We start from the raw sequence: 14,657 nt of genomic DNA, 5'->3' as shown, positions 1-14,657 counted from the left end.
GGGGCTATTTCTACCCTTGCTAAACGTACTACCATTCCTACATCAGATGGTACCTCGTTTAAGGATCCTTTAGATAGAAAAATTGAATCTTTTCTAAGAAAAGCTTATCTATGTTCAGGTAATCTTCTTAGACCTGCTATATCATTGGCTGATGTTGCTGCAGCTTCAACTTTTTGGTTGGAAACTCTAGCGCAACAAGTAACAAATCGTGATTCTCATGATATTATTATTCTTCTCCAGCATGCTAATAATTTCATCTGTGATGCCATTTTTGATATTATTAGAGTTGATGTTAGATTTATGTCTCTGGCTATCTTAGCCAGAAGAGCTTTATGGCTTAAGACTTGGAATGCTGATATGGCTTCTAAATCAACTCTACTTTCCATTTCTTTCCAGGGAAACAAATTATTTGGTTCTCAGTTGGATTCTATTATTTCAACTGTTACTGGTGGGAAAGGAACTTTTTTACCACAGGATAAAAAGTCTAAAGGTAAAAACAGGGCTAACAATCGTTTTCGATCCTTTCGTTTCAACAAAGAACAAAAGCCTGATCCTTCGTCCTCAGGAGCAGTTTCAGTTTGGAAACCATCTCCAGTCTGGAATAAATCCAAGCCTGCTAGAAAGGCAAAGCCTGCTTCTAAGTTCACATGAAGGTACGGCCCTCATTCCAGTTCCGCTGGTAGGGGGCAGGTTACGTTTTTTCAAAGAAATTTGGATCAATTCTGTTCACAATCTTTGGATTCAGAACATTGTTTCAGAAGGGTACAGAATTGGTTTCAAGATGAGACCTCCTGCAAAGAGATTTTTTCTTTCCCATGTCCCAGTAAATCCAGTGAAAGCTCAAGCATTTCTGAATTGTGTTTCAGATCTAGAGTTGGCTGGAGTAATTATGCCAGTTCCAGTTCCGGAACAGGGGATGGGGTTTTATTCAAATCTCTTCATTGTACCAAAGAAGGAGAATTCCTTCAGACCAGTTCTGGATCTAAAATTATTGAATCGCTATGTAAGGATACCAACGTTCAAGATGGTAACTGTAAGGACTATATTGCCTTTTGTTCAGCAAGGGAATTATATGTCCACAATAGATTTACAGGATGCATATCTGCATATTCCGATTCATCCAGATCATTATCAGTTCCTGAGATTCTCTTTTCTAGACAAGCATTACCAATTTGTGGCTCTACCGTTTGGCCTTGCTACAGCTCCAAGAATTTTCACAAAGATTCTCGGTGCCCTTCTGTCTGTAATCAGAGAACAGGGTATTGTGGTATTTCCTTATTTGGACGATATCTTGGTACTTGCTCCGTCTTTACATTTAGCAGAGTCTCATACGAATCGACTTGTGTTGTTTCTTCAAGATCATGGTTGGAGGATCAATTTACTAAAAAGTTCTTTGATTCCTCAAACAAGGGTAACCTTTCTGGGTTTCCAGATAGATTCAGTGTCCATGACTCTGTCTTTAACAGACAAGAGACGTCTAAAATTGATTACAGCTTGTCGAAACCTTCAGTCACAATCATTCCCTTCGGTAGCCTTATGCATGGAAATTCTAGGTCTTATGACTGCTGCATCGGACGCGATCCCCTTTGCTCGTTTTCACATGCGACCTCTTCAGCTCTGTATGCTGAACCAATGGTGCAGGGATTACACGAAGATATCTCAATTAATATCTTTAAAACCGATTGTTCGACACTCTCTAACGTGGTGGACAGATCACCATCGTTTAATTCAGGGGGCTTCTTTTGTTCTTCCGACCTGGACTGTAATTTCAACAGATGCAAGTCTCACAGGTTGGGGAGCTGTGTGGGGATCTCTGACGGCACAAGGAGTTTGGGAATCTCAGGAGGTGAGATTACCGATCAATATTTTGGAACTCCGTGCAATTTTCAGAGCTCTTTAGTTTTGGCCTCTTCTGAAGAGAGAATCGTTCATTTGTTTTCAGACAGACAATGTCACAACTGTGGCATACATCAATCATCAAGGAGGGACTCACAGTCCTCTGGCTATGAAAGAAGTATCTCGAATTTTGGTTTGGGCGGAATCCAGCTCCTGTCTAATCTCTGCGGTTCATATCCCAGGTGTAGACAATTGGGAAGCGGATTATCTCAGTCGCCAAACGTTGCATCCGGGCGAATGGTCTCTTCACCCAGAGGTATTTCTTCAGATTGTTCAATTGTGGGGGCTCCCAGAGATAGATCTGATGGCCTCTCATCTAAACAAGAAACTTCCCAGGTATCTGTCCAGATCCCGGGATCCTCAGGCGGAGGCAGTGGATGCATTATCACTTCCTTGGAAGTATCATCCTGCCTATATCTTTCCGCCTCTAGTTCTTCTTCCAAGAGTAATCTCCAAGATTCTGAGGGAATGCTCGTTTGTTCTGCTAATAGCTCCGGCATGGCCTCACAGGTTTTGGTATGCGGATCTTGTCCGGATGGCATCTTGCCAGCCATGGACTCTTCCGTTAAGACCAGACCTTCTGTCACAAGGTCCTTTTTTCCATCCGGATCTGAAATCCTTAAATTTAAAGGTATGGAGATTGAACGCTTGATTCTTGGTCATAGAGGTTTCTCTGACTCCGTGATTAATACTATGTTACAGGCTCGTAAATCTGTATCTCGAGAGATATATTATAGAGTCTGGAAGACTTATATTTCTTGGTGTCTTTCTCATCATTTTTCCTGGCATTCTTTTAGATTACCGAGAATTTTACAATTTCTTCAGGATGGTTTGGATAAGGGTTTGTCCGCAAGTTCTTTGAACGGACAAATCTCTGCTCTTTCTGTTCTTTTTCACAGAAAGATTGCTATTCTTCCTGATATTCATTGTTTTGTACAAGCTTTGGTTCGTATAAAACCTGTCATTAAGTCAATTTCTCCTCCTTGGAGTTTGAATTTGGTTCTGGGAGCTCTTCAAGCTCCTCCGTTTGAACCTATGCATTCATTGGACATTAAATTACTTTCTTGGAAAGTTTTGTTCCTTTTGGCTATCTCTTCTGCTAGAAGAGTTTCTGAATTATCTGCTCTTTCATGTGAGTCTCCTTTTCTGATTTTTCATCAGGATAAGGCGGTGTTGCGAACTTCTTTTGAATTTTTACCTAAAGTTGTGAATTCCAACAACATTAGTAGAGAAATTGTGGTTCCTTCATTATGTCCTAATCCTAAGAATTCTAAGGAGAAATCATTGCATTCTTTGGATGTTGTTAGAGCTTTGAAATATTATGTTGAAGCTACGAAATCTTTCCGTAAGACTTCTAGTCTATTTGTTATCTTTTCCGGTTCTAGGAAAGGCCAGAAAGCTTCTGCCATTTCTTTGGCATCTTGGTTGAAATCTTTAATTCATCTTGCCTATGTTGAGTCGGGTAAAACTCCGCCTCAAAGAATTACAGCTCATTCTACTAGGTCAGTATCTACTTCCTGGGCGTTTAGGAATGAAGCTTCGGTTGACCAGATCTGCAAAGCAGCAACTTGGTCTTCTTTGCATACTTTTACTAAATTCTACCATTTTGATGTATTTTCTTCTTCTGAAGCAGTTTTTGGTAGAAAAGTTCTTCAGGCAGCGGTTTCAGTTTGAATCTTCTGCTTATGTTTTTTGTTAAACTTTATTTTGGGTGTGGATTATTTTCAGCAGGAATTGGCTGTCTTTATTTTATCCCTCCCTCTCTAGTGACTCTTGTGTGGAAAGATCCACATCTTGGGTAGTCATTATCCCATACGTCACTAGCTCATGGACTCTTGTTAATTACATGAAAGAAAACATAATTTATGTAAGAACTTACCTGATAAATTCATTTCTTTCATATTAACAAGAGTCCATGAGGCCCACCCTTTTTTGTGGTGGTTATGATTTTTTTGTATAAAGCACAATTATTCCAATTCCTTATTTTATATGCTTCGCACTTTTTCTTATCACCCCACTTCTTGGCTATTCGTTAAACTGATTTGTGGGTGTGGTGAGGGGTGTATTTATAGGCATTTTAAGGTTTGGGAAACTTTGCCCCTCCTGGTAGGAATGTATATCCCATACGTCACTAGCTCATGGACTCTTGTTAATATGAAAGAAATGAATTTATCAGGTAAGTTCTTACATAAATTATGTTTTTTTTTTTTTTTTTTTTTTTACAACTTTCTATTTTACTTCTATTATCTTATTTGTTTCATTCTCTTGCTATCATTTGTTGAAGGAGCAACAATGCACTAATGGTTTCTAACTGAACACATTAGTGAGCCAATCACAATTGATATATATATAGATATACAGCCATCAATCAACAACTTGAACCTAGGTTATCTGCTGCTACTGAGCTTGCCTAGATAAACCATTCAGCAAACGATAACAAGAGAAGGAAGCAAATTAAATGATATAAGTAAATTGGAAAGTTGTTTAAAATTGTATTCTCTGTCTGTCTGAATCGTGAATGAACACGACAAAGCACAGAATTACTAACATTACATAGCTTTACTAAATACAGAATATGTTGTAAAACTAACTAGTACTCAAAGAATGGCTGTACTATGGGTCCCTGTGTATGTTATAAGGGTGCAAAAAGAAATGCTTTAAAGAACGTGTTATGGGCAGGCAAAACTGCAATAATAAAAATCTTTGTTTAAACCCTGTAGAGGTGTTAAACATCTAGATCATGGATTACCAACAAATGCAGCCGTCTTCACTAATCCCTAGGAAAAGCAAAGTAAGAGCGAGTGTTATAGTATTGGTTTTAAAATCAGGCTTAACAATTTGTGCTTTGGGTATTTCTTATTGAGGGGAGTACAGCAGACAGAGGGTATCCTACAACAGGGCTTAATTTTAAGGAGCCATTGGCTCACTGATGCCTGGGTTTGTCATACCCTGTCCTACAGTCTTACCTAAATCAGGTTCTGTTCTGCCGAATACCTTTTAGGAAATATAATCTGTGTTCTCCACAAAAGATGTTTCCAACTGGGTGTCATTATGAGGTAGCCGGGTGGGGGCAGTATAATATTTTCTAATAGATCATTTTCGGCAATCCAAAGCACAAATTAATTTTAAACTTAACATAAATGTAATTATGTGTGCAATAAAATGTTTTACACTTCTAATATTGGCTCATTTTAGCTTAATATTGACTAAAATTTTAGCCGGGTGGTCAGCATTTGGAACGTTTTTCACAGCTAGACAGTGCTAGTTCATGTGCCAGATTGATAAACAATACAGTATTATAGTTTTTATCCTTTCTCTTATCTGTGTTGAAGAATTGCTTGTTGTAGGTTTGTGATCTGCCAGCCTGCAGGATGTTCTATCACTGGCGTTCTTTATAAGTTTAAATAGGCAAAACCAGCCATTGTGGTTTTGGAAAGCCAAGCTTTCTCCATCAGTTTTAAGCACAGTCTGTTCTTGTTGTTTGCCCTCACTCGCTGGCATTTGGAAGCCAGTCCACTTTGATTTTTTTTTTTTGTACACACAGCAAGTCAAGAGAAGATAATTAGTTGCTTCCTCAATTATGCTAATCAAGATTTCTAAAGACACCCACAACATCTAAACAGTTATTAATATGGTGACTAAATCTGTTAGTAATAGACTTTTTGTTCAACATCTTCAAAAACTGGTATTCACACAATTGGAGTGGAAAATCCCTTTCTCTTGGCCCTAGATTAGTTTAAAAATATCTAGGGGGTGTTTTTGTGTAAAAGTAAAATGCTCTTTTGTTATATATATATTTTTTTTTAATGCTTTTAAAAAGTTACACATAGTCAAACTTGCACGCTTACAAACCTCTCTAAGTATATGGTCAGTGATTGCAGCATACACAGATATGCCTGCTTCCTATTTGCTTAACCTGCTGTATTGTCATGTGACCTAGAACTTTGAGCACAAGTTTATCTATGTATTTAATTCTGTTAGAGGTGCTAAACGCACAGTAAAATATAATTTTATTTATAATGACCTAAAAACCACTAAAATTAGTTTAAAAAACAAACATTCTATTGGTTTCTTCAATTCACACAGGCAACTAAATAGCTTTGTCACAACTGCCAGTGAAAAGCTCATTTAGCAGAGCTGAATGGTAAAATAAATGAAGATGCCGTGCTACAATTGCCTTTAGCTAGTACACTGTTAATGATGTTCTGTCTGTAGAATTATGATACAGACCTTTATGACAGTCTATTGCTATATAATGTGCTGCAGACACATTTTATCCAGAATACATATATTAGCTTAAATTCAGTGGTTACAAAACATGATTATAATGCAACTTTATTTTAAGGTGTCTTACTATACGTGTGTATGTATTTATAATGTGGCCTCTGGTAAATTCCAACATTAGTGACTGCCCCTGCAGATGGACTTTTTTTGTGTTTTTTATTTTTTTTTTTTTTTTTTTTTTTTTAAGTCAATCACACACTAGAATCAGATGTAAAAATTCTAAACATACATTTAAATATATGAACAATATTACACTCATTGGAAATGTTTCATTTATTTTACAGGTCATCTAAAAGAAGAGCTTGGGCGGCATGCAAAGTTGTGAAATATCTTCAGATAGCACAGATGATCCTCTTTGTAGTGACCTACGGAGAAACCGACAACCTCGAATAGTGATTATCGGCGCAGGGCTCGCTGGCTTGTCTGCTGCAAAAACCCTCCTTGAAAAAGGATTCACAGATGTGACGATCCTTGAAGCATCTGACAGAATCGGTGGCAGAGTTCAAAGTCTCAAACTTGGTGAGAAGTGTGGTGTGTGTGTGTGTTTAATCCTACTTAAAGGGACAAGCAGCAGATAAGAGTTCACTGTATTTAACGGGGGCACAGGAACACCCTTTAAAAAGGGCTGGACTATTCCTATCTCCAATTCCCCACTGGGAGGTTGATTTCTTCTAGTTGCCTTCTGTCTTAGCTTTAACTGTAGCCAGTACTGAATTTTTAGTATAGGTGGCGGTTTTAACCAGCAAAAATAGCTATTTTAAATGGCAAAATGAAGGTAAATTATTTATTTGTAAATCTTTTTTAATAAACAGCAGTTAAAATTGTGTACGGTCTCTTTAAATTTACTGCGTATGTTTATAGGAATAGTCTTTCCGAATCATGAAAGTGTCATTTTGACTAGAGCATGCAACTTTCTAATTTTCTCCTATTATCATTTTTTCTTTGTTCTATTGGTATCTTTTATTTGAAAAAGCAAAAAATGCAGCCCATTTTTGGTTCAGCACCTGGGTAGTGCTTGCGGACTGGTGCCTAAATGTAGCCACTAATCAGCAAGTGCAGCCAAGGTGCTGAACCAAAAATGGGCCGGCTCCTAAGCTTATATTTTTGCTTTTCCAAATAAAGATACAGACTAAAGAAAATTTGATAATAGAAGTAAATGATAAAGTTGCTTAAAATTGTATGCTCTGTCTGAATCTGTCTTAAAGGGACACTGAACCCAAATTTTTTTCTTTCGTGATTGATAGAGCATGCCATTTTAAGCAACTTTCTAGATTACTCCTATTATCAAATTTTCTTCATTCTCTTGTTATGTTTATTTGAAAAGCAAGAATGTAAGTTTAAATGCCGGCCCATTTTTGGTGAACAAACGGTTTCCTTGCTGATTGGACAGCACCAATAAACAAGTGCTGTCCATGGTACTGAACCAAACATTTGCTGGCTCCTTGGCTTAGATGCCTTCTTTTTCAAATAAAGATAGCAAGAGAACGAAGAAAAATTGATAATAGGAGTAAATTAGAAAGTTGCTTAAAATTGCATGCTCTATCTGAATCATGAAAGAGAAAAAATTGGGTTCAGTGTCCCTTTAAGCTCAATGGAATTGATCAGTTTTAAATACTATTTCTCCAACATAGGTGTGTCCGGTCCACGGCGTCATCCTTACTTGTGGGATATTCTCTTCCCCAACAGGAAATGGCAAAGAGCCCAGCAAAGCTGGTCACATGATCCCTCCTAGGCTCCGCCTTCCCCAGTCATTCTCTTTGCCGTTGTACAGGCAACATCTCCACGGAGATGGCTTAGTGTTTTTTGGTGTTTAACTGTAGTTTTTATTCTTCAATCAAGAGTTTGTTATTTTAAAATAGTGCTGGTATGTACTATTTACTCTGAAACAGAAAGGTGATGAAGATTTCTGTTTGTAAGAGGAAAATGATTTTAGCAACAGTTACTAAAATCGATGGCTGTTTCCACACAGGACTGTTGAGAGGAATTAACTTCAGTTGGGGGAAACAGTGAGCAGACTTTTGCTGCTTGAGGTATGACACATTTCTAACAAGACGATGTAATGCTGGAAGCTGTCATTTTCCCTATGGGATCCGGTAAGCCATTTTTATTACATAAGAATAAAGGGCTTCACAAGGGCTTTTAAGACTGGTAGACATTTTCTGGGCTAAAACGATTGATATATAAGCATTTTTAATACTTCATAGCTTTGAGGAATTATTTTATTCTTGGGAATTATGTAAAATAACCGGCAGGCACTGTATTGGACACCTTATTCTCTAGGGGCTTTCCCTAATCATAGGCAGAGCCTCATTTTCGCGCCTCTATTGCGCACTTGTTTTTGGGAAGCATGACATGCAGATGCATGTGTGAGGAGCTCTGATACATAGAAAAGGCTTTCTGAAGGCGTCATTTGGTATCGTATTCCCCTTTGGGCTTGGTTGGGTCTCAGCAAAGCAGATACCAGGGACTGTATAGGGGTTAAATATAAAAACGGCTCCGGTTCCGTTATTTTAAGAGTTAAAGCTTTCAAATTTGGTGTGCAATACTTTTAAGGCTTTAAGACACTGTGGTGAAATTTTGGTGAATTTTGAACAATTCCTTCATACTTTTTCACATTTGCAGTAATAAAGTGTGTTCAGTTTAAAATTTAAAGTGACAGTAACGGTTTAATTTTAAAACGTTTTTTGTACTTTGTTATCAAGTTTATGCCTGTTTAACATGTCTGAACTACCAGATAGACTGTGTTCTGTATGTGGGGAAGCCAAGGTTCCTTCTCATTTAAATAGATGTGATTTATGTGACACAAAATTTAGAGAAAATGATGCCCAAGATGATTCCTCAAGTGAGGGGAGTAAGCATGGTACTGCATCATCCCCTCCTTCGTCTACGCCAGTCTTGCCCACACAGGAGGCCCCTAGTACATCTAGTGCGCCAATACTCCTTACTATGCAACAATTAACGGCTGTAATGGATAATTCTATCAAAAACATTTTAGCCAAAATGCCCACTTATCAGCGAAAGCGCGACTGCTCTGTTTTAGAAAATACGGAAGAGCATGAGGACGCTGATGATATTGGTTCTGAAGTGCCCCTACACCAGTCTGAGGGGGCCAGGGAGGTTTTGTCTGAGGGAGAAATTTCAGATTCAGGGAAAATTTCTCAACAAGCTGAACCTGATGTGATTACATTCAAATTTAAATTGGAACATCTCCGCGCTCTGCTTAAGGAGGTGTTATCTACTCTGGATGATTGTGAGAATTTGGTCATCCCAGAGAAATTATGTAAGATGGACAAGTTCCTAGAGGTCCCGGGGCCCCCCGAAGCTTTTCCTATACCCAAGCGGGTGGCGGACATTGTAAACAAAGAATGGGAAAGGCCCGGCATACCTTTTGTCCCTCCCCCTATATTTAAGAAATTGTTTCCTATGGTCGACCCCAGAAAGGACTTATGGCAGACAGTCCCCAAGGTCGAGGGGGCGGTTTCTACTCTAAACAAACGCACCACTATACCCATAGAAGATAGTTGTGCTTTCAAAGATCCTATGGATAAAAAGTTAGAGGGTTTGCTTAAAAAGATGTTTGTTCAGCAAGGTTACCTTCTACAACCAATTTCATGCATTGTTCCTGTCACTACAGCAGCGTGTTTCTGGTTCGATGAACTAGAAAAGGCGCTCAATAAAGATTCTTCTTATGAGGAGATTTTGGACAGAATTCATGCTCTCAAATTGGCTAACTCTTTCACCTTAGACGCCACTTTGCAATTGGCTAGATTAGCGGCGAAAAATTCTGGGTTTGCTATTGTGGCGCGCAGAGCGCTTTGGCTAAAATCTTGGTCAGCGGATGCGTCTTCCAAGAATAAATTGCTTAACATTCCTTTCAAGGGGAAAACGCTGTTTGGCCCTGACTTGAAAGAGATTATTTCTGATATCACTGGGGGTAAGGGCCACGCCCTTCCTCAGGATAGGTCTTTCAAGGCTAAAAATAAACCAAATTTTCGTCCCTTTCGCAGAAACGGACCAGCCACAAGTGCTACATCCTCTAAGCAAGAGGGTAATACTTCTCAAGCCAAGCCAGCCTGGAGGCCAATGCAAGGCTGGAACAAAGGTAAGCAGGCCAAGAAACCTGCCACTGCTACCAAGACAGCATGAGATGTTGGCCCCCGATCCGGGACCGGATCTGGTGGGGGGCAGACTCTCTCTCTTCGCTCAGGCTTGGGCAAGAGATGTTCTGGATCCTTGGGCGCTGGAAATAGTCTCCCAAGGTTATCTTCTGGAATTCAAGGGGCTTCCCCCAAGGGGGAGGTTCCACAGGTCTCAATTGTCTTCAGACCACATAAAAAAACAGGCATTCTTACATTGTGTAGAAGACCTGTTAAAAATGGGAGTGATTCATCCTGTTCCATTAGGAGAACAAGGGATGGGGTTCTACTCCAATCTGTTCATAGTTCCCAAAAAAAGAGGGAACATTCAGACCAATCTTAGATCTCAAGATCCTAAACAAGTTTCTCAAGGTTCCATCGTTCAAAATGGAAACCATTCGAACAATTCTTCCTTCCATCCAGGAAGGTCAATTCATGACCACGGTGGATTTAAAGGATGCATATCTGCATATTCCTATCCACAAGGAACATCATCGGTTCCTAAGGTTCGCCTTTCTGGACAAGCATTACCAGTTTGTGGCACTTCCATTCGGATTAGCCACTGCTCCAAGAATTTTCACAAAGGTACTGGGGTCCCTTCTAGCGGTGCTAAGACCAAGGGGCATTGCAGTAGTACCTTACTTGGACGACATTCTGATTCAAGCGTCGTCCCTTCCACAAGCAAAGGCTCACACGGACATCGTCCTGGCCTTTCTCAGATCTCACGGGTGGAAAGTGAACGTAGAAAAAAGTTATCTATCTCCGTCAACAAAAGTTCCCTTTTTGGGAACAGTAATAGACTCCTTAGAAATGAGGATCTTTCTGACAGAGGCCAGAAAATCAAAGCTTCTAAACTCTTGTCAAGTAATTCATTCTGTTCCTCTTCCTTCCATAGCGCAGTGCATGGAAGTAATAGGTTTGATGGTCGCGGCAATGGACATAGTTCCTTTTGCGCGAATTCATCTGAGACCATTACAACTGTGCATGCTCAGTCAGTGGAATGGGGATTATACAGACTTGTCTCCGACGATACAAGTAGATCAGAGGACCAGAGATTCACTCCGTTGGTGGCTGTCCCTGGACAACCTGTCGCAGGGGATGAGCTTCCGCAGACCAGAGTGGGTCATTGTCACGACCGACGCCAGTCTGGTGGGCTGGGGCGCGGTCTGGGGACTCCTGAAAGCTCAGGGTCTTTGGTCTCGGGAAGAATCTCTTCTCCCGATAAATATTCTGGAACTAAGAGCGATATTCAATGCTCTCAAGGCTTGGCCTCAGCTAGCAAAGGCCAAATTCATACGGTTTCAATCGGACAACATGACGACTGTTGCGTACATCAACCATCAGGGGGGAACAAGGAGTTCCCTGGCGATGGAAGAAGTGACCAAAATCATTCAATGGGCGGAGTCTCACTCCTGCCACTTGTCTGCAATCCACATTCCAGGAGTGGAAAATTGGGAAGCGGATTTTCTGAGTCGTCAGTCATTTCATCCGGGGGAGTGGGAACTCCATCCGGAAATCTTTGCCCAAATTACTCAGTTGTGGGGCATTCCAGACATGGATCTGATGGCCTCTCGTCAGAACTTCAAGGTTCCTTGCTACGGGTCCAGATCCAGGGATCCCAAGGCGACTCTAGTAGATGCACTAGTAGCACCTTGGACCTTCAAACTAGCGTATGTATTCCCACCGTTTCCTCTTATCCCCAGGCTGGTAGCCAGGATCTATCAGGAGAGGGCTTCGGTGATCTTGATAGCTCCTGCGTGGCCACGCAGGACTTGGTATGCAGACCTGGTGAATATGTCATCGGCTCCACCATGGAAGCTACCTTTGAGACGGGACCTTCTTGTTCAAGGTCAGTTCGAACATCCGAATCTGGTCTCACTCCAACGGACTGCTTGGAGATTGAACGCTTGATTTTATCAAAGCGAGGGTTCTCAGATTCTGTCATTGATACTCTTGTTCAGGCCAGAAAGCCTGTAACTAGAAAAATCTACCATAAAATATGGAAAAGATATATCTGTTGGTGTGAATCTAAAGGATTCCCTTGGGACAAGATAAAAATTCCTAAGATTCTATCCTTTCTTCAAGAAGGTTTGGAGAAAGGATTATCTGCAAGTTCTTTGAAGGGACAGATTTCTGCTTTGTCTGTGTTACTTCACAAAAAGCTGGCAGCTGTGCCAGATGTTCAAGCTTTTGTTCAGGCTCTGGTTAGAATCAAGCCTGTTTACAAACCTTTGACTCCTCCTTGGAGTCTCAATTTAGTTCTTTCAGTTCTTCAGGGGGTTCCGTTTGAACCCTTACATTCCGTAGATATTAAGTTATTATCTTGGAAAGTTTTGTTTTTGGTTGCAATTTCTTCTGCTAGAAGAGTTTCAGAGTTATCTGCTCTGCAGTGTTCTCCTCCTTATCTGGTGTTCCATGCAGATAAGGTGGTTTTGCGTACTAAACCTGGTTTTCTTCCGAAAGTTGTTTCTAACAAAAACATTAACCAGGAGATAGTCGTGCCTTCTTTGTGTCCGAATCCAGTTTCAAAGAAGGAACGTTTGTTACACAATTTGGATGTAGTTCGTGCTCTAAAATTCTATTTAGATGCTACAAAGGATTTTAGACAAACATCTTCCTTGTTTGTTGTTTATTCTGGTAAAAGGAGAGGTCAAAAAGCAACTTCTACCTCTCTCTCTTTTTGGCTTAAAAGCATCATCAGATTGGCTTACGAGACTGCCTCCTGAAAGAATCACAGCTCATTCCACTAGGGCCGTGGCTTCCACATGGGCCTTCAAGAACGAGGCTTCTGTTGATCAGATATGTAAGGCAGCGACTTGGTCTTCACTGCACACTTTTACTAAATTTTACAAATTTGATACTTTTGCTTCTTCTGAGGCTATTTTTGGGAGAAAGGTTTTGCAAGCCGTGGTGCCTTCCATCTAGGTGACCTGATTTGCTCCCTCCCTTCATCCGTGTCCTAAAGCTTTGGTATTGGTTCCCACAAGTAAGGATGACGCCGTGGACCGGACACACCTATGTTGGAGAAAACAGAATTTATGTTTACCTGATAAATTACTTTCTCCAACGGTGTGTCCGGTCCACGGCCCGCCCTGGTTTTTTAATCAGGTCTGATAATTTATTTTCTTTAACTACAGTCACCACGGTATCATATGATTTCTCCTATGCAAATATTCCTCCTTTACGTCGGTCGAATGACTGGGGAAGGCGGAGCCTAGGAGGGATCATGTGACCAGCTTTGCTGGGCTCTTTGCCATTTCCTGTTGGGGAAGAGAATATCCCACAAGTAAGGATGACGCCGTGGACCGGACACACTGTTGGAGAAAGTAATTTATCAGGTAAACATAAATTCTGTTTTTTTTTTTTTTTTGTTTTTTTTTCTTCTTCTCAGCCTTTTAAATTGGAATTTTACAAATCGGACCCCATAAGTACTTAATTTCTGTATTAAAATGTATGATTGTGTGTAGTAGTAGCTGCAAAGGGATTTAACGTATACATCCACAATGTCTAAATGTGTTTTTATATATGTGTAATATTTTGTGTCAGATTATCGCACTTGAGAAAACGTGATCGGATTTGCGCACTAGTAAGCGAGTTAAGGCGCGCCCCCCCACCCCCACTTTTTTTCAATCTATTGAAGTTTATGGGGGAAGTCTTTAAGACACTCACAATATATTCGAAGTCCAGCTTTTTGACCGTGTCGGGTTAGCGCTTGTGTGAAAACTATTTTTAGTTTTAACTTGTACTATGTGTGCTACCTGACGCACGCAAAAAGCCTCTAGCAAATTTTAAGGTGTGAGGGATAAATTGTGCTACACTTGTAATGTAGCCCATAAATGTACAAACAGAAGCAAAATGCCTCTTATAGCAAGGATATTGGAGCAATGCTAAATGTGTCATTCAAGTCAGATTTACCGTGTGAACACAACACTGTCTCCTTAAAGGGAAAGTTTACCCTTTATTTTCTCCTCTTCAATAATCCATTTTACCTGCTAGATAGTATTAAATTATTTACAAATTACTCCTTTTACTTTATTTTGTCATTTGAAATAGTATCCTTACCTCATTAGAAAATTTCTGTGCTTAAAGGGACACTCTCTACTCTAGAATTTGTATTATTTTAAAGATAAATAATCCCTTTGTATTCCCCAGTTTTGCATAACCAAGACGGTTATATTACACTTTTTACCTCTGCGATTACCTTGTTTCTAAGCCTCTGCAGGCTGCCCCATTATTTCTTTCTAATGGTTTTGAGAGTCCACGAGACCTTACTCTTGGAGATTAAATCACCTGGCTACCAGGAGGACGCAAAGACAACCCACACCAGAGCTTTAAGTATCT

At 40.1% G+C, this 14,657-nt stretch overlaps 1 protein-coding gene across 4 annotated transcripts in view; it reads left to right on the top strand.

Moving 5' to 3' along the window:
* SMOX (spermine oxidase) overlaps nucleotides 1-14,657 on the top strand; it is a 127,809-nt gene that overhangs the window by 45,468 nt on the left and 67,684 nt on the right. For all 4 annotated transcript variants that reach the window (XM_053704296.1, XM_053704297.1, XM_053704298.1 and 1 more), the window contains one exon: nucleotides 6,465-6,699. In XM_053704296.1, the coding sequence (XP_053560271.1) occupies nucleotides 6,492-6,699 (208 nt within the window). In that variant the 5' untranslated portion in view covers nucleotides 6,465-6,491. The remainder of the gene's footprint in view (nucleotides 1-6,464; nucleotides 6,700-14,657) is intronic.

Source organism: Bombina bombina, chromosome 2 (genome assembly GCF_027579735.1).
Source record: "Bombina bombina isolate aBomBom1 chromosome 2, aBomBom1.pri, whole genome shotgun sequence".
In the NCBI taxonomy this organism is placed as follows: Eukaryota; Metazoa; Chordata; class Amphibia; order Anura; family Bombinatoridae; genus Bombina; species Bombina bombina.
This window is presented reverse-complemented; position numbering and strand designations above follow the sequence as displayed.